At 37.6% G+C, this 25639-nt stretch overlaps 1 protein-coding gene across 1 annotated transcript; it reads left to right on the top strand.

Annotated features, from left to right (window-relative positions):
* The first annotated feature begins 484 nt into the window (after positions 1-484).
* Positions 485-3334, top strand: LOC139745106 (uncharacterized). The gene is made up of 2 exons (XM_071655527.1): positions 485-777; positions 3298-3334. The coding sequence occupies exons 1-2, from the start codon at positions 485-487 to the stop codon at positions 3332-3334; spliced, it is 330 nt and encodes a 109-aa protein (XP_071511628.1).
* The last annotated feature ends 22305 nt before the right edge of the window (positions 3335-25639 follow it).

Here is a 25639-nt window from a genome sequence, read left to right as displayed (position 1 = left end):
TTACAACTTCCGAATGGGCAAGGAAACCATCCAGAAATTTGTCCCCAATGTAGCCAGAGCGATAGTGGATGAGTATGCTGCAGAAGTCATCTCCCTCCCCACAACCAATGAAGGCTGGCTTGCGGTTGCAGGTGATTTTGAAGCCAGATGGAATCTTCCTCACTGTCTGGGAGCCTTGGATGGAAAGCACATCCGTATTCAGAAGCCCAAGAACTCTGGCAGCCTTTACTTCAACTACAAGCAGTTCTTCTCGGTTGTCCTAATGGCTCTCGTAGATTCAAAGCACCAGTTCCTGTGGATCGATGTGGGTGGGGTTGGCCATCAATCTGATGCCCAGATCTACAACAACAGTGAACTGAAGGAGTGCATTGATGCTGGCACTTTAGGCAACCCAGATCCAGCTCCTCTACCCCATGATGATGACGGCCACCCTATGCCGTACTTTTGCGTGGGAGACGATGCCTTTGCCGTGAGGACGTACATGATGAAACGCTATGGCCGTCGTAACTTTGACCAACAGCAGAAGATCTTCAACTACAGGCTGTCCAGGGCAAGGCGTGTTTTTGAAAACGCCTTTGGTATTCTGGTCTTGCGGTTCCAGTGCTTCCTTGGCCAGATGAGACAGGAACCAGACACAGTCCGCCTGCTCGGTGAAGCTGCTATCATGCTGCACAACCTCATCGGGAAGCGCTATCAGACACTGGACGTCCGCATGTTGGACCAGGAGGATCCCCAGCACAACCTCATCCCTGGAGCTTGGAGAACAGCCGCCATCACTGCGGATTTGGACAGGCCCATCAGGGGAAACAGGGACACTGAGCTTGCCAAACGCCAGAGGGATACGCTCAAGTATTACTTCAACAGTGCGGTAGCGGTTGCATGGCAGGATAAGATGGTCTAGACAACATTTTGCAGTACTTTTGCACAGAAGTAAAGACTGTCTTAGAAAACATTGATTGTGATATTGTATTTCACTATGGACTGGTTTGATGCACTAGTCTGGTTAAAGGTACAAACAAGGGGTACCTGCACTCTGATTTCATTTTGACAGACACTGCCTACAAATCATTTTTTTATTGTCCATGTCACATGAAATGGCATTCTGGTACACATTGATGTTGTCTAGAGCTGGAGAACATGTTAAATTTAAAGAAATTTCAAAATATATAACCATGTTGGCAAAGTAGCAACACAGAAAAGCATATATGGGACTGTAATGAAAGAATAATATTTGCCGAGTGGTGAACACAAAAAATAACGCCTGTTTTAACTTCGAATTCTGCAAATATTCAGCACATTTTAGTTGAATTATTTTCATGGAACAACATTAACATAAGATGCTTTTAGGAGGGAAGCAAACAGATGGGAACTCTTTTGAAAGATTTTTCACCCATTACCGATACTCCAGATTACCTTTAACATAGTGCTCTTTGTCATATTGTATTGTTGTATGAAAATTTTTGTCATATTGAATTGTGTTATGAAAAACTCAACATTATTACACTGCAATAAAGCCCAACACTCATGACAATTATTTCTTGTGTCAATATGTCCTATAAATGATTAAGGTCTAGTACTGACATGTTATTTGTAGAAAGTAAGATTTATTCACGTTTAGCAGTTAAAAAATAGAATGTATATCAAATATTCCTAAACTACTAAGGTACTTTTGCTGTTTTGGTAGATTATTAAATAGCAAAAGCAAATAGTAATTCAAGGGGAAAATACATGCATTAGTATTCGGCAGTATTCATCATTTCACTTTTAAACATTTAAGCCATTCTACCAATTGGTCCCGAACAATATATCATTCACAATAACTTTGTGACAAGACAACAATAAATCACAAATGACATTTTTATGGAATTTTAACGACATAAGGAAAATATGCATACATCACAAACAATCAATCATCCAACTGTCCAATAATATCCATAAACATATTAAAGCTCCATGAAAAAGTGTCAACCATAGTAAAAACACAATGCTCATTAAGTGTCAAAAATAGTGACAAACTCAATGCTCCATAACCGTCAATAAAAACACTGCTATTCCTGTTCTATAAGTCCTTACTGGAGGGTTCTGCCTGTGTGGCTGTGTACTCTATTGTTCACAACACCTTTGTAACAAGACAACAATAAATCACAAATGACATTTTGATGGAATTTTAATGACAAAAGGAACATATGCATAAATCACACACTTACAAAAACAATCACCCAACTATCCAATCACATCTATGAACACATTAAAGCTCCATGAGTAAGTCAGTCATAGTGAGAAACACAATGCTCTTTAAGTGTCAAAAAGAGTGACGAACGCAATGCTCCATAACCGTCAATAAAAACACTGGTCGGCCAGCGTCTTCCAGGCCTCATCTTTCTTGTCAGGTTCGGCCCACATGGCATCCCGCTTGTTGTAGAGGCCCGGGCACCCCAGCAAGTACTCTTTTGCCTCTTGCTCCTGAGCATCATTGAGCTTAACGGTCCTCCGCCTCGCTCCAGAACCGCCCCTATTCCTTTGCCTCCTGTTTGTGGGTTCTTCCTCTTTCTCCTCAGGAGAGGAAGGCCCAGCTATACATAGACAACAACTACCCATATTTGAAATAAATATAAATTATATGGTACTGCTGTAAGAAATAAGTAATAGCATATTACCGAGACCACTCTAACTAGTACATTTTTATCAACAAAACCATCAACCAAGATGCACCGATCAAAAAAAGACACCAGTTTATACTCCCACTAAGTTTTTGACATAAATGACAACACAGTATAGTGCAAACACAATACAATTACAGTCGACAACTTAAGTCCGTACAGTTACCATAGGAGGCAGTGGATAATCTGGACCTATATGATTTCTTATCAGGACTTGCTTGTGCAACCCCCTCTTCAGCCTCACTTGCATGGTGACTGGAAGGGGATGTAGGTGAAGCTGGGGAGGGCTGGTCTTGTTCTTGGTCCTGGGACGGAAGGTCTGGAGCAACATCCGGGACAGGGGTAGCAGGTCTTGGAGCGGAGCCTCTATCAGCTTGAGCCAGCGCCACCACGCGAAGGTCGTCATCCTCTTCGTCATCTGTGCTGCTTGCAGGGGGCCTCGCCCTGGAGCTCAATTTGAGCTTCTTGGGTTGGGAGTCCTTCTTCTTGGACTGCTCAAGTTTGTCATTCTTCCCCTTGCTACTGCCTTTGTTGCCTTTTGGGAGCATCTTCTTTGAAAATTATGTGAAATCTTGTAGAAATTGTGATGGAAAAACTGCGTCTACAGAGGTGTTGTCGAGTCGAATACTGAAAGTTGTGTGAGAAAGTCCTGCGATGCAGTCATGCTTCTATAGGCGGCAAGTGGCGCCGAATGGCGGAAACCAAGTGGTATTTGGCGAAACCAAGTGGTATTTGACGCGAAATAGTCACCAGTCAGGTACCGTTTGGCGCGCGCCACTGTTGATTTGGAGAGCTTTGGCGCGGACTATCCGCCTCTGTGGCGCCAAGTGGCGCCAAGTGGCGCAAAATCTCATTGGCGCAACGTGGCGCGCGCCATTACATTCCAGTGGATTCCAGTAGGCGGATTGTTTGCGACATTTGGTGCCACTTGGTGGACACTTCGCGCTGAAAGTGGCGCGACGAAAATTTCAAACATTTTGAAATTTTCTTGCCGCCAAAGTCAATTTTTGCCGCCGTTACGGGCCACCACGAGCCATTTGGGAGGGAGTTTGAGCCACTGCACGCCACTAGGCACCTTATTTGCGACACTAGGCGCCATGTGCAGCAAATTGCATTGGCGCGAACTGGCACCAACTGGCGCCGGCCCAGTGGACTCCTAGCATATAGAGTTTCTCCAGCTTTGTCACGCACCCCTTCGAGCGTTGCTTACGTGTGAGCCCCTACAAGTGGCTATAACTGACTATCAAATGTGTCAAGTTATATCTTTTTTTACGACTGTTCATATCTTTCGATCCAAAGACTCACCGTCATACTGAGCGTTATAGCTGTCCTGTGTGGGTAGTATCTCACTCGTCCCTTCAAAAACCGCCCTTGTACTACTGAAATCGGTTCTTGAGTTGTTTGCTGTCGAACATAAAGAAGGGGAAAAGAATTAAACCTTCATAGTACTACTGTGCAGAATATTGCACTGCTCTCAACACATATACACAAATACATTTAACATGAACACATGCATGTCCAAAACCATGTAAAACATACTCACATCTATAAAATCTGTTTTAATTGATCTATAGTAATGATAAAAGCACACTTCACTGTACTTAATGCATTTTATTCCCTACTCTACACATGTTGCTTTTGCTTTTTCTTTTCTTTTTCCCCACTGGCTTCCTATTGCGTACTCCATGAAATTAGCACAAAGCGTTTCAATGGGAAATTGCCCATTTTGTATATGTATTATCATGTCTCTTATTACATTTTTGAGATTCTGAGGCTGCCATCACTATCAAGCATGTGCTTAAAGACGGCAGGCTCCTGCATGTTTTTCTTCCTCTTTATTCGGAAACAGGTGTATCCTTTGATCAGCATTCTCATTGTTATGTTTATACTTTAAAGATTGTGATTATGATACTATGAATGTAATATTGCTTTTTTTATTCTGTTATCAGATACAAGTGTTGTCATTTTTCAATGATTTATGTGACCGTGCACTTCAAAACGAACATAAAGTCGCACACACTGATTTTGCGTGAGGACTGAAAATAAGTGAAATGGGTCAACTTAGCCGAACTTGACTTTTTCATATTTTCTGAAAGAGCGGATCTTCTGTTACATTATGCTAAAATTTGGTATAATAAAACGGGCAGGAAAGTGTGTTTTTTAGCAGTTTATCTCGAACATTTTTGGTAGAATAGTGTGATTAGGTGTGTCTTTAGAATCCCTTTTTCATTTCTGAAAAACCTTGTCCACACTCTTCACTTTCAACTCTAATAACTTTTGAAAGGATAGTGCTACTGCTTTGAAAGTTGGCATTGATTATGGAAAGAATGTGTTAATAAGGCATGCTTAATTTCAGTTTAATCTAATGATCACTTCATTGTTGTTACTCTGGTGGTTTACTTCCTGTTTTTTGTTCCACTCATCGCACAGCCAGCACGGTTTGGTAAAGATTAAGCGCTTGAATAAACACTGTACTTCAGAGCCTCTTTTCTCAGTTCATACTTTTCCAGAATTTGTGCTTTCTCTCCAATAGTTAGATAGGTTAGGAGAGTCCATTTGATTTGAGTTATACATCATGTTAAAGCTTAAAGCCTGCTCTTCCAGAATATGGTCTTAACTATAAATTCATGTCTGTCGACTTTTTGTTTGTTTTGAGGTGCAGGGTCACATATATGATTTCCTTGAAAAAAAATGCAGAAATAAAATCGAACTGAACTGATCTGGACTGAACATTATCGCCACTATTGATAGAATATAGTTAGGTTTAGGATTGTAATATTTTCTTCAAGTTTTCCACAATTCCTCTTTTTTCCTTCTCCTATTCACGCGTCTCGATATTTTTCAATGCTGCTATCTCTGTTTTCTTTTCTTTTCTGTTCTGTTGTCTTGTTGTCGTCGGTAATAATAGCCTGGTCTTGTTTTGTCATTTCAGTCCTCAATTGTCACAAGTAGTCTTGTTATCTTTGTTTCGTTTAATCTGGTTGTTTTTGTGTCTTTTTATCAAAGTGGGCTTCCATTTTTTACAACTTATCATTCTACTGAATTTCTCTACCAGAGGTACAAAAATACTCCAAGCTTTTTAAGTTATCGCTCCATTTTCGTAAACGCGTGTGTGGGTAACTTCACTTTGATTAATTATCGCAATTAACATAAGGAGATTATCATTGCTATGAATTTTCACTATTTGCTGTACATTCTGTTCATTCCATATTGTGTTATTTACGTTAGTCTCTGTTACAAAATAAAGCAAAGTGTATGCCATGCTTTTGTCGAAAAATGAAAATGAAAACAAAATGCGAAACATTTCAATCTACATTATTGTATATAGCCGCGAAAAGAACCTGCGTTTATTGTGGCCAATCTTTCCTAATAACATAATCATTTTGAAAACAATTGAACATCGTAGTTTCATATGAACACGGTTATTATGTAATGCATTAAAATACATTTTGTTTTCCTTGAACTTGTATCGACAAAAAAAAATGTGCTCTTGGAAAAAAAATTCATTTGAATTGAATTTTGATTACAAGTTTCCCGCTTTTTTGTGCTATGCTCACATCTTTTAAAGATCACATCGCCTCCCTGTTTATATTTTTAATCATAAGCATTGTATTTTACCATTCCTTGTTAATTCAGTGAAAATGTATCGGCATTTCTATAAACTTACTTTAGGTCCCACAGATGCAAACAAAATTTAGATTATGAATTAGCATTACTAACGTTTTTGCCTTTTATTATATTCCTCCATTTAAATCTGTTATTAACGAAATCCAGCACACTCAATTTCCCTTCTTCATTTTCCCCACATGTATAATAGGCTTTAGTTTGATTCATCTTTATGCTATTTTTTGTGTTTCTATATTTTTCATTTTTTCCCTACAATGTTTTCTAAATGCAGAAGGAATCTTTACTATGTAAACCTAAAAAAAATGACGTCTTTAAACAATGTTGTAATCTATCATTTGAATCTACCTGCATGTATGTACCAACAAATAACGAATGTCCCTTCAATTCATATCCTTTTTCTCTATATGCCGTTCCTATATGATTATTTCTAAATGAAATGTAATTCATAGACACTCGATGTTTATAATTATATCGGCAAAAGATTTGTATTATTTATGGCTAACATTGAAAGAGATGCTGATATAAGACGACGCACAAAGTTTTCACTCAAGAATTGATATTAATATACCCGTACTCCAATTGTTACAGCATCTCCTTCCTCCTAAACTTAAGTCAATGGACTTACCTGAACTTCAATTGTTTTTTAGTCAAACGACCGTTTTTCAGAATTTACCAAATTGCCAGGGTTACTCAGAAAACATTGAAAGATTATAGCAGACCCCTCAGCTACAACCCAGAGATTTTTTTCACATTTAAATGTAAGAAGTTTAAGTTAGAATTTGTTCTAATTTCGAGATTTGATAACAGACCCTGAATTTAATTCCACAATAATCGGTGATTTAGAAACACTATTAAAAGATATTCGTCCGTCATTGTTTTTTATTGAAGGCTTATGTTTACTCATGAATAACAGAATTGAGGGAAAAGAGAAGTGGAGGCGTAGGGTTCTATAGAGCGAGTAATCTAAAAGCGGAAGTAATTACAGATCTTAGTATAATGTCTGTAAGTTGAAATGGAATATATTTTCTTTTTGATATCCCAGGCTAGAAAGATTTTATTGTTGGTGAAATAGACCAAACCTAGCCTTAGCAAATTTATAGAAATTTTCCAAGTTATTCCTCCAGTGCTTTTATTACCTAATAACAAGAACGACATTAAGAACAAAATATTATAGGATATTTCAATTTAGAAACTTTTTCAATGTAATAATGATTTACAGTGTCAAGATTTTTTTACTTTGTAATGCTGTTCCATTTATTTACTCTATAAATCCTCAAATCTGCTGAAGTATCCGAAACCACTTGAACTTTAATCGATGATATCTTTGCTGATGATGTGTCGAATATCAATACAGGCATAGTAGTGCCGGATATTTTTGATAATCACTCAGTTTATGCGTTAATCTCAAAAGTGAAGTAAAATTTAATTAACTAAATAGGTTTGGTACTACAGATATACCCACAAAAAATCTTACAATTAATATGGATGATGTAGCATTATTTAAGGTGATGATTCAGCCATTCAACCATTTTATGCAATATGAACAAGCATATACTTATAGATATCCAAAAACGAATTGAACACAGCCATTGTAATAAAAAAGTTTGGTCTCACCTTTTCTTAGAACCGCTCTGTTTTGGATATCTTAGCCATTTCACAAACAATTTTAATCAAGTAGATTTGATTTCCTTGTACAATTGTATGCTTTTTCATATTTCAGGTGTTTTTAATTATCTAAAAAATCGTCATTAAAATTTGGAAGCCTGAAGCCTCATCTCAACAAAAACTGTACCATCCCTTTAAGTTCTCGTGAATGGTCTCCAGTGCAAATATGTAGCGGAAAATGTAAACATTATTTTCTCTTGAGATTTTTGTTTGACATGCTTAGTGACATTATGATACATTATTCAGTTTGAAACTCAGTTTCGATGAAACTATGGAAGGAAACCAAGATCTCGGTTGATATTAGTAAATCTCTGTTTAAGGTGTAGTAATCCAAAAAATAGTGATAAAAAATCTTCATAGGTATAAACATAACACCTCTTTTGAACTAAAGCAGAAAATAATCGCAGCATTCTTACCAATGCGTTAAGAATGGCTTAAAGGAAACATTTTGAGAAAGGAAAAGTGTTGTTTGGAATCTATAAACATGCCAAATATACTCGGGAAATATTAAATAATGTGATATATCGGCCGCATCATATTGTTGAGACCTTACTAGTTAACTTATCCAATGATATTTTGAGAGATATGGATGATGGAAAGATTTACTGTTCTGTTACTGCTTGATTTATCATCCGCATTTGATAATGTTAATCATACGATTCTGGTGAATACTTTGAAGTCATTAGGCGTTGATGGTAAAGCTCTTGGATGGTTCAAGTCATACTTTTCTGAAAGGTTTCAGGTTGTTTGTGTTAATAATGCAAAATCTGATCATTTCTACCTACCCTAACCAATGTCGTTGACATCATCCAGAAACTTGAGGTTTGTATCCATGATGTCAAAAAGTGGATGAGCTCGCATTCATTAAAGTTAAATCAGGGAAAGGTCAAAGTTATTATTTATTGGCTCCAAAGTTCTACTTGACAAGGTTAGTCTTCCTACTTTAACGGTTGACAATGATGTGGTTATTGCTCCATCTAAATCGTGTAGAAATCTTGGAGTATTATTTGATTCTGCAATGTCCAGGTCTGTTCAGATCTCTGCTGTCTGTAAAACTGTGAGGTATCAGTTACGTAACTTGGGCATTATTCGCAAGTATTTAAGTCGTTCAGCAACAGAAAAAAATAGTTCATGCTCTTATATCATCCCGACTTGACTTTGGTAATGCACTCCTATTTCAGCTACCACAATCTCAACTTTCACGGCTACAAAAATTGCAAAATTCAGCAGCCCGCATTGTTGCCCGTACCAGGAGAATACTCACATTACCCCTGTTTTGTCCTCATTGCATTGGTTACCTGTTGAATCTCGCATTGTATTTAAACTGTTACTACTTGTTTTTCGCTGCATTCACGGATATGCCCCAGAGTACAATGTTAATTTGCTGACATTTTATAATCCTCCCAGATGTTTAAGGTCATCCGATTGTAGATTGCTTGTTGTTCCAAAAACGAAGAAATCATGGGGGGATCGGTCATTTGCACATGCTGGACCTTACCTGTGGAATCAGTTGCCTCAAGCTATCTGTTACATTTCGAATGTTGACTCCTTTATAGTTGCCTTCAATACTCATTTGTTTGTAACCATTTTCCCTTAGAATTGTATATTATGATTTCTTTTTCATTATCATTATTGTGTCATTCATTTTCATGTGCATGTTTGTGTAAGGATTTTTGTGTTTCATAAGTTACTTCTACTGCACCTTGTGGAATTGGCGCATTATAAGCACCCTGTGTGATTACTATACAGGGTGGCCCAAAAAGAACGGAACGCCTAAGATCTTTAATTTCAGCAATATCGTTGCAAATATGTCATTATTCTGCATACTATTGGAAAGGCCATTCTTTTTCCAAGAGAATGACACCAAGCTCTTTAATTTCACTTAATGCGTTACGATTTTAGGACCATTTTTGTCAACCCTTGCAATTTTCACAATGTGATCATTTTGCACTCTCAGAGATACAGAAACTAGTGAAAATTCGGCTTACCGTAATACCAGTAGCGTTCGCTATGTGCGGAATGTGTGGCGGACAGTGTTATTGTCGTCAGGTCGTCTCATTCACAAGGGTAACGGACAATGACAGCCACATTCCACACATTGTGAACGTTACTGCTTCTATGGAAAGCCGAATTCTCGCTGATTACGGTGTCTCTGAGAGTGCAAAATGATCACATTGTGAAAATTGCAAGGGTTGACAAAAATGGTCCTAAAATCGTAACGCATTAAGTGAAATTAAAGAGCTTGGTGTCATTCTCTTGGAAAAAGAATGGCCTTTCCAATAGTATGCAGAATGATGACATATTTGCAACGATATTGCTGAAATTAAAGATCTTAGGCGTTCCGTTCTTTCTGGGCCACCCTGTATATTATTGAAAGAAAATTATAAATCAAATAAAGTTTGTGTCACAAATGCATAATTACAAGAGCCGTATTCATTTTTTTTTTTTGGGGGGGGGGTAACGATATAAGGCACAGACCTTTCGAGTATCAATACACCACAATCTACTAAACACCGTAGTCATTCTTTTGAATGAAGGAAATTCATATGCAATTAATTTTTTTTTTTGTTCCAGTTGAGGAAGAAGAAGTAGAGGACATTATGGATGATTTAGATTCGAAAGAAAACCACCAAAATAATGAAATAACACATTTGCTTTTAAGACTAACTGTTAATTAAGTTATTTCTACTCTAACAAATATTTAGAATATGTCCTTATTGCAAAGCATTGTTCCACATGATGTGAAAATTGCTAATGTTATTCCTACATTTAAAAAGGGATACGAGTAAAGAAGATTTAAAAAATAATCATCCAATAAGTGATGCATATTTGGAATATTCATGTATATTGGTATTTTTTTCCTCAATTCACATTTTGGGTTTGAGACACAAATATTGTACCAGGAATGCTTTACTAACTTTTGCAGATAGGATCCCGCGATCGATGGTTAATCCTGCACTGTAGGCATTTCTTGGACTTGTCCCAGGACTTTGACACGATAAACCACGATATTTCATGATACAAACTCTCCCATTTTGTAATGTGTGGAAAGACCTTGGACTTGTCCAAGAGCTATCTTTTTAACAGGAAAAAGTTGTTGCTATTAATGGTCATGAATCTAGTCCTCGAAATATATCGTGTGGTTTTTACAGGGTCCTTAATCAGCCTACTTCTTTCTATACTTTATATCGATGATTTCTCCAACTCGTCAAACCTGTGTTCTCTTATCATTTTTTTTTCACAAAACTCTAACAATTTTTTTTCACATCATGATCGTCAAATTCTTTAGAGATTAAGAATTATGATGAATTGAAATTTCTAAAAAAATTGGATAAATGAAAACAAAACATCTCTGAATAAAAAGTATTTGGCGATTCATATGGTGTTTAATAGCAATCATCAGAAAATCCCTTTCCTCGTCGTATCAAAACTGATAATGTCAATTTGTAATGAACTGATTGTTTCAAATTTTTAGATATCTATAACGAAAATGACCTCTCATGGAAATCGTACATTAATAATCTATGTAAAAAGCTAGCAAGAAACAGTGGAACTCTATAGACTTAAAACATTTTTCTCTTAAACATTGTACGGTACATAATAAAGTCATGCATGTATTTTGGCATCTTAGCGCGGGGAGATAAGATTCTTCCTATCCAGAAACGTGCTGTCATAATACTTAACATAAAACCCCTTTTTGTTTGTTGCTCATATAAATACACTATTTTCCTGAGAGCATTTCGAAGTAAGTAATTATTTTTTTTTTGTACAGCGTTGGTATATTTATGTACAGATTTTCCACAGATTAATGTTCAAGCAAGTTTCACAGACTTACGATAAATTTTATGTTTGCCTAACCCGACAAAGCCGTCTTATGCATTTACCATTAACAAGAACAGTCTTTGCTCAAAACACAATTACGCATCACAGTCCATAAGACTGGAATGATCTTCCTAATAACGTCATTATTGGTCATTCCCTTTCCACATTCAAAAGCAAACTAACGTATCCAGTTAAAAGAAAATATGATTACGAATTTGTTTCATCCACTAAACGTTAATGACAAAATTGTCTTTCATTCTTTGGCATCCTGGCAGTTTGATGTTCAGTTTGATGTTCAGTTTGACATAATATCCACATATCTTTCTATCTACCCCTAGAGTTTTTTTCTTTTTATTAACGAGAAGAGAACTTGGTACAGATAACTTTCATTCTTCTTTCCGTATTTTACTTTTGTTGTTTATTATAAATATCAGCGAAAAAATAGCATCTTTACTCTCATGACGGCAATTTTGTCTCCCATATATATATATGAAAAATATGGATTCAAACTTTGAGAAACCGACTAGTATAGCTGTGCTTGTAGTTGGTTCCATCATATTACACATATCTATTCGCAACAATTTCATGTTTGTATGATGTCGATGAATACACTGAGATAAATAATATACGCAAACATAAAAGTAAACGGCAACCATGCGTGCATGTCATCACTCTAGACACAATGGCCCGAATTCACGAAGGTGGTACAATTGTGACTTTGCACCTCAAAACAAACAAAAAGGCGCCAGACATGAATTTATAGTTAAGACCATATTCTGAAAGAGCAGACTTTAAGCTTTAAAATGATATATAACTCAAATCAAATGGACTCTCCTAACATATCCAAATATTGGAAAGAAAGCACAAACTCATGAAAAGCGTTAACTGAGAAAAGAGGCTCTGAAGTACAGTGTCTATTCAAGCGCTTAATCTTTACCAAACCGTGCTGGCTGTGCGATGAATGGGACAAAAAACAGGAAGTAAACCACCAGAGTAACAACAATGAAGGGATTATCAAATTAAAGTGAAATTAAGCATGCCTTATCAACACATTCTGTCCATAATAATGCCAATTTTCAAAGCAGTAGCTCTATCCTTTCAAAAGTTATTAGAGTTGAAAGTGAAGAGTGTGGACAAGGTTTTTCAGAAATGAAACAGGGATTCTAAAGACACACCTAATCACACTATTCTACCAAAAATGTTCGAGATAAACTACTCAAAAAACACACTTTCCTGCCCGTTTTATGATACCAAATTTTAGCATAATGTAAAAGAAGACCCGCTCTTTCAGAAAATATGAAAAAGTCAAGTTCGGCTAGGTTGACCCCATTTCACTTATTTTCAGTCCTCACGCAAAATCAGTGTGTGCGACTTTATGTTCGTTTTGAGGTGCACGGTCACAATTGAAACCATGGTTTAAACCATGGACAAAAACCATGGAGCGCCAAGTGTCGCACGAAATCAGTGTTTTCGTCGATGAAATGATTATTTTGTAACGAAATGACAACATTTTGTGACTAAATAAACATTTCGTCCACGAAATGATATTTTTTTTTAACGAAACGGTCATTTTGTCGACGAAATGACTGATTTCGTAACGAAATATTCCGTGCGACACTTGGCGCTCCTTGGTTTTTGTCCATGGTTTAAACCATGGTTTCATTTGTACCACCTTCGTGAATTCGGGCCATTGAATACAATAGTACTGTCAGAAATGTAAATTCTACTGTTGAGTGTAGGTCGCACTATCTTGTAAATGATCTACTAGGAGCTTTCCAAAGATATTTCACTTTGGAATTTCAGAGTGTAAGAATGTTTTTAAAACGAAAAACCCTAGCATATATGATCATAAGCATTATGATATATGGTTACAATCTTTGGCAAATGAATTTTTTAAAGCATTATTTCAGCCTTTATCCACAAGCAGTTAATGATTAACTGTTAGAAGTTGAGTAGCCAATCAAAATTAGTAATCATCAGATCAAAGTTACCGGATCGTCCATTGTTTATGGGTGCATCTGAAAGATTTGTTGAAGACTGTGCGGGCGAGAGTGTTGGTGGTGGACATGATGCACTTTCTCCTAAATGCAAGAAATATTATGGAGAAGCTTAAATTCACCGAGAAAGAATGGAAATTAGCCATCTATGTGAGACACAAGCCTAATCACCCAAGATTAAAAAGTGTTTGAATGTTTCCCATGGCTTGCAACTGATTGGCAAGTTGCCCTACATAATAAGCACTGAAATGATCAGTGTTTTAGTGGTAGCCATGACAAAGGAAATCTTGTGCACACATACTCGATGTAGGGCAATTTGTCAATCAATTACAAAAAAAAAAAAAAAATCTCGACGGAAGAATGTCAATAATTTAAACGTTTCTCATGGCTTACTTGTGAATTAGTCATGGTACAGAAGCCATAATAATCATTGACCCGTCATCATGTTAACTCTATAAAATCTAATACATTTTATACGTCATAATCTATACGAAATATCATGTATCATAATACATTGCATGCATTATATGGGCACCTAGCCAAAGATATCTCTTTTAAGAGTCTGAGAATGTTTTGAAATTTCTACATGTGTTTGATAGTCTGGAACATTCTCCTCTGAAATAATCCACTGAAACATCATTTTGAACATAAAAAAAATAGCGCCCGTCACCCAATTGAAATTCAACGCCGACTGTTTCAAAACCGCATTCAAGTAGTGGCCATGCTTCGTACCATGACTAGTGTTACTGTTGACATGAAGTAATTAAAGAACATCACACCCGTATTTGAAAGCTTAAACAGTGTGTAAAATACCACAATCCCTTACAACTAAATGTGAATATATCCTGTCATGCACAGTCTATATGAGGTCCAAATAATTGCCTATTCAGCAATATGTGTAGGCCAGGCGCGCCGGAAGCAGTTTTGGATTGGGGGGGGGGGGGGGCAAACATTAGACCATGCATATGTTACACAATACACACACACACACACACACACGCGCACACACATCTATTATACATATATATATATATATATATATACATGTATATATATATATATATATATATATACATACATATGTATATATATATATATATATATATATATATACTAGTATAAAGTTGCGTACGGTGGGTCGAAACATGGGGGGAACCATAAAGTAATTTTGACGGTCTGTATGCTTGTGCGTGTGTGCGTGAGCAATAATGGGACTACAATACATTACGGAATGTGATACATTCAACAACGCAGTCATTGAGGAACATTGTAAGTTTTCCTTACATGGATTATGGAATGACGGTGTGAAACGATCGACAGATTATATGTGACCCTGCACCTCAGAACAAACAAAAAGTCGCCAGACATGGATTTTCAGTTAAGACCATATTCTGAAAGAGCAGACTTTAAGCTTTAAAATGATGTATAACTCAAATCAAATGGACTCTCCTAACCTATCTAAATATTGGAAAGAAAGCACAAACTCAGGAAGAGTGTGAACTGAGAAAGAGGCTCTGAAGTACAGTGTCTATTCAAGCGCTTAATCTTTACCAAACCGTGCTGGCTGTGCGATGAATGGGACAAAAAACAGGAAGTAAACCACCAGAGTAACAACAATGAAGGAATTATCAGATTAAGCTGAAATTAAACATGCCTCATTAACACATTCTGTCCGTAATTAATGCCAACTTTCAAAGCAGTAGCGCTATCCTTTCAAATGTTATTAGAGTTGAAAGTGGACAAGGTTTTTCAGAAATGAAAAAGGGATTCTGAAGACACACCTAATCACACTAATTCTACCAAAAATGTTCGAGATAAACTGCTAAAAAACACACTTTCCTGCCCGTTTTAGAATACCAAATTTTAGCATAATGTAAAAGAAGACCCGCCCTTTCAGAAAATATGAAAAAGTCAAGTTCGGCTAGGATGACCCATTTCACTTATTTTCAGTCCTCACGCAAAGTCAGTGTGTGCGACTTTATGTTCGTTTTGAGGTGCACGGTCACATATACTGTCAGCAACATAAGGTGAGTGGCATAACGATAAAATGCGAGCGAGCGAAGCGAGCGAGCTTGAAAATTTTGATATTCTACAGTTCCAAAACTTGAGTTTTAATTGTAGCTATATATTTCGCTTTGGAAATAAATGGGGGCGCATCGGGCGCAACTGCTGGCAATTATTGGCAGCAACATTAGGAGAATGGCATAACGATTCAATGCGAGCGAGCGAAGCGAGCAAGCTCGAAAATTTTGACATTCTACAGTCCCAAAACTGGGGTTTGTAGCTATATCTTTCACTTTGGAAATTAATGGGGCGGCGCATCGGGCGCAACTGCTGGCAATTACTGGCAGCAACATTAGGAGAATGGCATAACGATTCAATGCGAGCGAGTAAAGCGAGCGAGCTTGGGAATTTTGACATTTTACAGTCCCAAAACTCCCGTTTGTAGCTATATCTTTCGCTTTGGAAATTAAGGGGGGGGGGCATCGGGCGCAACTGCTGGCAATTACTGGCAGCAACGTTAGGAGAGTGGCATAACGATTTAATGCGAGCGAGCGAAGCGAGCGAGCTTGAAAATTTTGACATGTTACAGTCCCCAAACTCCCGTTTGTAACTATACCTTTCGCTTTGGAAATTAGGGGGGGGGGCATTGGGCGCAACTGCTGGCATTTACTGGCAGCAACATTAGGAGAGTGGCATAACGATTCAATGCGAGCGAGCGAAGCGAGCGAGCTTGAAAATGTTGACATTTTATAGTCTAAAAACTTCCGTTTGTAGCTATATTTATCTTTCGCTCTGGAAATTAAGGGGTGGGGGCATCGGGCGCAACTACTGGCAATTACTGTCAGCAACATTAGGAGAATGGCATTAACAATTCAATGCGAGCGAGCGAAGCGAGTGAGCTTGAAAATTTTGACATTCTAGAGTCCAACAACTGCCGTCGTAGCTATGTTTTTCGCTTTAGAAATTAAGGGAGAGGCGCACCGGGCTCAACTGCTGGATGCGAGCGAGCGAAGCGAGCAAGCTTGAAAATTTTGACATTTTACAGTCCAAAAGCTGCCGTTTGTAGCCATATTTTTTCCCTTTTATTCCTATATATATATATATATATATACTTATTTATTTTATTTTTTTTTTTTTGGGGGGGGGGCTTTTTTTTGGGGGGGGGCAAAAATGCGTTTTGCCCCCCCACTTTTTGGATTGGGGGGGGGGGGGCGGCCGCCCCCCCTGCCCCCCCTCTTCCGGCGCCTATGGTGTAGGCTATACATATCAGATGACAAGGGATCGATATCTTGAGCGAAATTCAGATCATTTAGATAACTTCCAGAAACATCCGCTGAAAGTGTTTGCTCTTCTTTGATTGATATGGATATTTTTAAATGTATCGAAAAGAAAACGTATGTGGTTTGCTATTTCCGCGTTCTTTTGAATACTTGCCAACATTGTCTTGATTTGAAAATTAGAAGTGCAATGTAACTATCAGTAATTGATAATAGACATGATAACAATTCCCTCTAGCTAAGCCATTTATTATCGATGCCTGCACGTACTACCACAGTTAATTCGTTATCATGTTGAACCTAAATGATCTGAAAATTAACTAAAAAGTTGATCCAAATAATATTTGCCATTGTCATAGTTGGTATTAGATTTACGTAAACGCACATGCACACATAATGGCAGACAAATATAATTTCTCCTGCATTTCAAAATATTCGCGTGACTGCGGTGCTACAAATCTATCGCGTGTGTATTACATAACATTATGAATCTTATGTAGTTGAATTGATTATATAAATTGCAAATATTATCTGATTATCCCAATGCATATACTCGTTACTCATTACTTTTAATGCTTTACCATGTTCTGCGACTGCTTCATCATTACTGCAAGTAAAAGCTCTACCATTACTATCCATGCAACCGCTTCTACGGTTTTTCTTTTGTGGACGTAAGTTTCATGTGCACTGCTATATTATCGTAAGAACAAGTTGATACAATGGAATTACTACCTTTAACAGCTCGAAGTTGGATCCAGAAACCTGTATTGTTTCTGCTAAAGTCACTGGTGAATATGGCCGTAAGAGATGACGTCGAAGATATAAAGTTCAAGTTTCGCAGTGGAGCATCTTTCCTCTTACCAGTTAAATTCTTAACTACTGGTAATCCTGTGCAAGTGTTGTATGCATCCTTCTCGTTCTCCTGGACGAAGTAGAGAAAATCGCCGCTGTTTTCCAGGGAAAACGATTTAAACTCGACGGAAATTAACTTTCCACTTGGAACTTGGAATTTCCGCAGAGAGTAAAAGTTATTTGTGTAGTTAGAAGGATAATTTGGTGTGGTCAGGTTGAATGCTTCCACTTCTTCCAGCTGTGTGTCCTCTGTGATATGAAACAAAATTTAATATAATTCATGATAAGTTATAAACATGTTTTCTTTTGCAACAGTTCCATAGTCTTCATGAAATGATAACAGTTAGCTTAAGAAATGATTAGGTGATATCTTTGTTTTAAAATTCTGAGTTACCTGATTGTTTTTGGGTAATACCTCTATGGGTTATTTCATAGATTCAAATAAACAGTGATGTCAATAATATTTAGTCAATACACAAGCGTAGCTATTGAAATGTGCATAAGAGGAAATTGGTAAGTCAACTGGTCAAGGCACCAATCGCGTTGCATCTTCATTTTATCAAATAGTAAATTCAACGTATTAAACAGAAGCTCAATGAAAGGGTAATTCCGCGTAATGTTCTAATTGGCTAAAATGTACACATTCATGCCAAATAGATTGCATCCTAGAATTAATAGAAATTTCATGAAAATCACCCCCTCCCCCAAAAGAAGAGGAAACAAATAAAATGTTGATGCTGCTCATTTTTGTTTTCTACCGATGCAGTGATAGTGAAAACCATGGTATTATGTAGAGATATGGGAGACGTGATGATATCGTCCCTCCAAGAGTTTTCCATTAACCTATAAACAACTTTTTACAATATCACTTAATCGTTTCCCTTAAGGACATGAGAAGATTAAAAAAATATTTCATTTTCATCTTAATTATAGTAATTTTTCTTTAAATAACTCACTTTGTTTGTATTTGATGTGGACAAACAACACCATCCTTCTATATAGACATGATCACTCGGAAGAGGGTATACTCCATTTTACCTAAAACACTTTCAATCAAAATCAATCATCAGTATTCAAACTCACCTGGTCTTTGTATTGCGGTCAGATTCATTTCTACGATCCTAGGATTTGCTCTGGTAGACTTTGACTTATATGTTATCCGGACTGTATTACTTAGAGAAGTAACAGGTTCAGGAACTGTGCTCCCACCGAAAGTGGCGAGCCTTAGGTTATGTGCTCTGCGTTGATCATCGACACCTATATCTTCTATATCAATAAATTCGTACCCAAAACGTAGCTCAAATGAATGGAATAAAACTCGAATTCTCTTCTCTTTGCTGGTAACTATGTTCCACGTATCAAAGTCAGTAGTATTCCATAATGTAAGTAGCTCGCTTTCAGTCAGAGGTAGAAAGCCTAAAACGAAACAAAGTTACGAAATAAGATGAACATCCATATGAGAGGTCGAAAGTAAAAAGGCAATATTGTCGTTATAATTACTGATATCATTATCATTCATATTACATAATAAATTATCACCCTATTACGAATCATCTGAAGAAAAAAAAACAACGACGTTGAAATCAATATGACACAAAATTCAATACAAATCGATCTTGTGCAAGCCAAGTTTACCTGCTTAAAAAGAAAATAAAAACTACTCAACTATCCAGTAACGACATTAGGCCTATATACGTTGATATTTGCTTCACTTTTTGCAACAATTGCCTATGACTGAGAATCTCGTGATACTCATTGATGCAAATGGTAGTCTTACTTGTTAACTCTACACTTGGATGAATAGACCACGCGAAAAGCAGAAGCCAGGCACACAGGCAAGCCATTTTACCGAAAGTCTGATGCGATCACAAACGGTCTGAATTCCAGCTGATATTAATGTCCGAATGATGGCTGTTGCCAAAGCTGTGATGATCGCATATGAGTCGAGCAGTGCGGCTCGGTATCCAATCCAAAGTCCTCGTTTACAGTTGCCACAGTCTTGTTTCCTTCCTTCTAGGTATATTTTTTCTTCTCTTTCCGTTTTATTTGTTTTCTCTCCCTCTCCGTCATGAAGCACTGGTATAATCACCCTCCATAATTGGCATGATGGCTCTTCTTATCACGTGATTAACAATCTCACTACCTTATACGCCACTGACGACAGTCACATGGATGCACACTTGTAGGAAGACAAGCGCGATGAGACATTCCAAATTGTTCACATTAGTCTTTATTCCTATATGCAAAGCTGAAATTCTATTATAATCACATCCGAGAAATGACAAGATATTGTAAATAAACAGATGGATTTACTTGTACAGGCAAAAGTTAAACGACTACTTAGGCTTATTAACGTTGTTCCTGCACTAATAAAAGAAATGCAATTTTGTCTAACATATATACGCGCCTATTATTCTCAATAAAGAGGTTAGTTGACTTTACCCAATTCCTGTACAAAAATTAAGTTCTATAATCGTATTCTATCAAATAAACCTAGTAGGATACAAAGAAAGAGATAAATCTTCTTTTAGGCAGGAAATGAACTAATACTCAATCAACGTTGTTCTGCATTTATAAAAGAAATGATTTCGCGTGATATCTATTCAATGAGGAGTCAAGTGTCTCAAGCAACTTGTTCGTCTGTGTTATCTGCAGAATGTTTCAGTTCCAACTTGATTAATCTTTGATTGTAACAAATACACAGAATGCAATAACTGAACACGAAATTAACAATGGAAGTGACAAAATCAGAGACTTCTAATCTTACTCAAAATATAATATAGACATACATACAGGCAGGTGAAAGAAAATAACATGCGTCTGAACATTTACATACTGCCAGTTGCACGTGGCGCAGATCGTTATCAATAAGCGGTGTGTTTGACTAGGATGAAGCCTCTGGCGACATAATTATATTTATGAAATATCAAGTTCTAATTGAACTGAAGGAGAAACAACAACAACAACAACAACAAGAAGAAGATAAGCACTCGAACCCCTAGTTTTACATGCGCAATTAATGGAATATATCAATTTGAACATGGGGCTATAATGTGACGACTACGAGAGACAGTGCTTAAAGGTTAGGGGTGTCTTCCAATCGTGTACAAGAAAAATGTTGCCACGGAATTAAACAACAACTGCAACAGTGGCGATATGAGTGGAGTATGCAGTGGATTAAAGGCAGCCGATCGCCATCCCTATGGTACGTAAACTCCGAACGACCGAAGTTTGTGCATGCAATTGCGCAATGCTACCACTGAGGCAAGTGTGTGTGTGTGCGTGTGTGTGTACGCATCATACACAAACATTGTCACCGCGAGCTACGGTGATTGGAGGAGAGAGGCCAGAAGACGCTGCGGCGTGTGTGTGTGTGTGTGTGTGTGTATGCGTGTACGCATCATACACAAATATTGTCACCGCGAGCTGCGGTGATTGGAGGAGAGAGGCTAGAAGACGCGTGGCTCTTTCGGCCTCTCTTCATGTGCATGCGCACTGAGAGTGTGCGTCCATTCGGAAGCTCTCGTGGCTCGCTTTGACAGCCATTTTGGGTTAGGAGATAAGCACAGGGAGCTTTCTTGTAGCCTACCGTACTTTCGCTGAGCCATTGAGCCAGCGCTATTCTCATTCGGGGGTCACTACATTTGATACAGAATGGGGGAGGCAGCGTGTTGCGTTCGTCTCCGTGCCGCACAAACCACTCGCCACGACTGAGTGTCTTTAAATGAGTGGAGTTATCATGCGAATAAAAAAAGTGTTAAAAGATTTTTTTTCTCGATTATATGAAATTGCGAAGAGAAACACTGCGTCTCAGAAACTTAAAGGCAACTAGTTCTTTAAGCATTGCAGGGGGCTGGTTGTATGTATTCTTACATGAATATTAAATTTTGTCATATGTGTATATTAGTGATTTCGAGAGTCTTCAAATCATTGAACGTGTTTTTTTTTTTTTGTGTGTGTGTGCTAAGTGGTGAGAACTTATGGTACCTTTTACAGCAAGTTTCAGTTTCAGTATAGGAGCAAAGAGACTATTGATTTCTGTAGATGCAATGTCATGATTTTTCACCCCAAGGTTGTTACTTAATTGTGCATGATCGTATAATGTCTAAAAGACAAGCAAATAATAAAATATTGTAGGAAAATATTAGGAAGGATGATAAATCAATATTAAATTGTAATTCTGCAATCAAATAGTTAGTCTTTGAATAATAGATCAAATAATTATCTGACGTTCAAACATAACATTTAAAATATAAATAAAACGTATGGTTAATAGAAAACATATTGTGTAGACCTTTTTCGACTTTAGTCATGAAACTAATTAATTAAAGTATTTTTGGAACAAATGTATCACCATGACTAGGTTCGTTATACAGTGTATAGGTAGATATAATAAATATTATATTTTATGATATACATAAATTCCTTCCCTGACAACAGTCAATGTATAAAAAAAAATCAGAAATTCCCTCAAATTTAAACTAGATACGTTCTACTGTATTCACATAGTAGGACTATCAGTGCTGAGAAGGGTGACTTCATAAAGAGTAATACAAAGGAATGAACCTTCAATGATAATGATAATGAATAACATTTATATAGCGCTTAATACTGATGTTTCTAAGCGCATCAAATCGGGGAAAAATGATATATATAACGTAAAAACAAAATACAGCATTATGTACATATTATGATAACGACAGCAACAACAACAACAGCAAAATTAAGGTTGTGTAAACAGATGAGTTTTCAACAATGACTTAAACCTATCAACATTTTCAGCGTTACGAATATAAAAAGGGAGTTCATTCCAAAGAAGTGGGGAAATAACTGAAAAGGCCCTATCACCATAACGTGTACAGGTGCGGGGACCACGTGATAATTGGCGAGCGGAGGAAGAACGAAGAGAACGGGTTGAAGTGGAGGAGCGGAAGGAAATTAAATCTTTAAGATAAGATGGGGCAAGATTATTACATATCTTGTAAACAATAAGGAGGATTTTAAAAGTGATACGTTGATGGATGGGGAGCCAGTGGAGGGATTGGAAAACTGGAGTAATGTGGTCAGATCTTTTTGTAAGGGTCACAAGCCTAGCAGCTGTATTTTGAATTCTTTGAAGTGGTGCAGTACTTGAAGCAGGGAGACCAACAAGAAGGGAATTGCAGTAGTCAAGATGAGAGGAAACAAATGCGTGAATGAGACGTTCCGTGGAAGACTGATCCAATAATTTACGTATTTTACCAATTTTACAAATACCCCAAGCAGCAGAACGACATGAATTCTTAATATGTTGTTGAAAGTTCAGATGCTTATCTACAATAACTCCGAGATCTCTGACGGACTGAGAGATGGGGATAGTACTATCTTCAAAGGAAAATTCTGTTAGAGAGCTACCCCGCCTGAACTGAGAATGAACATATAAAAATTCCGATTTAACACAATTCAATTTCAAATAATTATCGTGAGACCATTGCTTGATATCATCAACGCATCTACTAAGTTTGCAGAGTGCTTCGACTTGGGTATTTGGTTGTATGATTACGTAGATTTGAGTATCGTCGGCATACATAACATGTAAAATATCGTTATGAGAGTTGATTACTGAAGACAGAGGGGCTGTGTATAGAAGAAATAGTAAAGGACCAACCACAGACCCCTGGGGGACACCATGTCTAAGAGGGAACGACTGAGAAAATGCACCGTTCACAGTAACCATCTGGTGGCGGTCGTGTAAGTAAGATGCAATCCATCTCAAGACTGTTCCCGTTAGACCAAAATTAGTCTCCAATCTGTTAAGGAGAATTTCATGATTGATAGTATCAAACGCAGCAGAATAATCTAAAAGCAGAAGAGCAACTTCATGGCCTTTGTCTACTGCTAAGAGGAGGTAATTGAGTACCTTCAATAAGGCGGTTTCGGTGGAGTGGAAGTGCCTGTAGGCAGACTGATTACTAGGAAACAACTGGTGTTCATCAAGATGATCTCTGAGTTGGCGAGCAACCACTTTCTCAAGAACTTTACCAAGAAAAGACAGATTAGCAATGGGGCGAAAATTATTCAAATCATTACGGTCTAAGCTGGGTTTCTTTAGAAAGGGCAATATGAGCGACCTTTTGAAGTGCTTAGGAACTACGCCTGATGACAACGAGAGATTCAGAATGTGAGTTATTGCAGGAAGAAATTCATCTAGACACTCTTTTAGTAGCCATGTGGGGAGAGGATCAAGAGAACAAGACTTGGACGGAAGAGAATTGATGAGACGTTTCATTTGTGACTCAGTGATTAAACCAAACTCAGAAAATACACACTCAGTGTTTATATTTATGCGAGAGGAATTAGAGAGAGAGATTTCAGGAGACACCGGGAATGAAGATGCAATGGTACTAATCTTGTTGTCGAAAAACTCAGCAAACTGATTGGCAAGTGCAGGATTTGAAGTATGGTCAGGAAGAGAAGAATCTGGATGTGCAATTGTGAGTCTTTTGATGATGTTGAAAAGTTGTTTGGTGTCTGCAGCAGCAATCTCCTCTCTTAGGTGCCTTGACTTGGCGTCGGCAAGGTGGCTGTAGTAGGACTCACACTCTTGCCGATACAGCTCTCTGTCAATGCAAAGACCAGACTTGATCATGCGGCGCTCTGCACGGCGTCTACGCTTCTTAGCCTCCTTCACTTCTGTCGTGTACCAGGGATTATTTGGCCGCACTGTTACAGATCTAGTCTTGAGCGGAGCGTACTTATCAAGAAGTCTTGTTACATGAGAGTTGAGCAGCAGGACAGCCTCGGAGGGACACGCTGGCTCTCTGATCTGATTACTTCAAGAGGTAATAATCCCTGTTACACAAGAACCAATCCTGATGCTTGGGTTATATTACTCAAGGTTCCGGACGTTTAAGTTTTGTTTTTGTTTGTTTGTTTGTTTGTTTTTTTGGTTACTAAAATTTTTTTCAGAGCTATACGACGCAACGCTGATGTGATACAGCGGCGACGACAGAGGGCGTTATGCCCAAAAAGCGCAGCGTCACCCGTAGACGTGTTCATAAAGGGTAGCACATATCCTAGTCCCTCTCTTTTAAACTTATCCGACTTTGCCCTTGGATAATAAAGCCGCAAAAAGTCGTCGGGGAAAAAAGGTCCAATTGCTGTCAAATTTTCTGGAAGATAATATAGTCAAAAATGTACATTTTTTTTCTTTTTTTGCTGTTTTAAAAAAAGTACCAGAATAATTATATTCGTTTATTGAACGATACTATTGAGAAGAAAAATAAAAACAGTTTGAAGTTCATGGTCCGCGGATGCAAACTGACTTATCGTTGGTTCAGAGCATTCCAAGGCTTAACTCTCCATGACAACCCTTGTGAGGGGACAATTTTATGTTTCGGTATTTTCTACCCATGAGATTTATTCATGATTATTTCAAAATGAATGAATGAATTGGTGAATAGTTGCCTAATTCCTGTACTGGGTTTTCATGTACAATTTTTCGTATATGACTGAATGGATAATGGTAAAATTTAAAAAAAAAAAGTTTTTAAGCGATATTCTTACTGTATTTATTATCTTTGCGTTAGAAAAAAAAATGACTCTGTCAGACAACTCCGAAAGATGCATCAACATTTTTGCCGTACACTACCGTGACAACCCATGTTCAATGGCTAACTATGTAGGTAATTTGTCAGTGTGCGGCCTCAGTCTCAGAGTGTTATGTTGTATGGGTCACTAGAAGCATGCCTTCTTC

The sequence above is a fragment of the Diadema antillarum genome, unplaced genomic scaffold (assembly GCF_040938485.1).
Source record: "Diadema antillarum isolate AM-2024a unplaced genomic scaffold, OU_Dant_1.0 seq00001234_RagTag, whole genome shotgun sequence".
NCBI classification, from domain to species: Eukaryota; Metazoa; Echinodermata; class Echinoidea; order Diadematoida; family Diadematidae; genus Diadema; species Diadema antillarum.
Note: the sequence above shows the minus strand (reverse complement) of the source record. Positions and strands in the feature narration are given on the sequence as shown.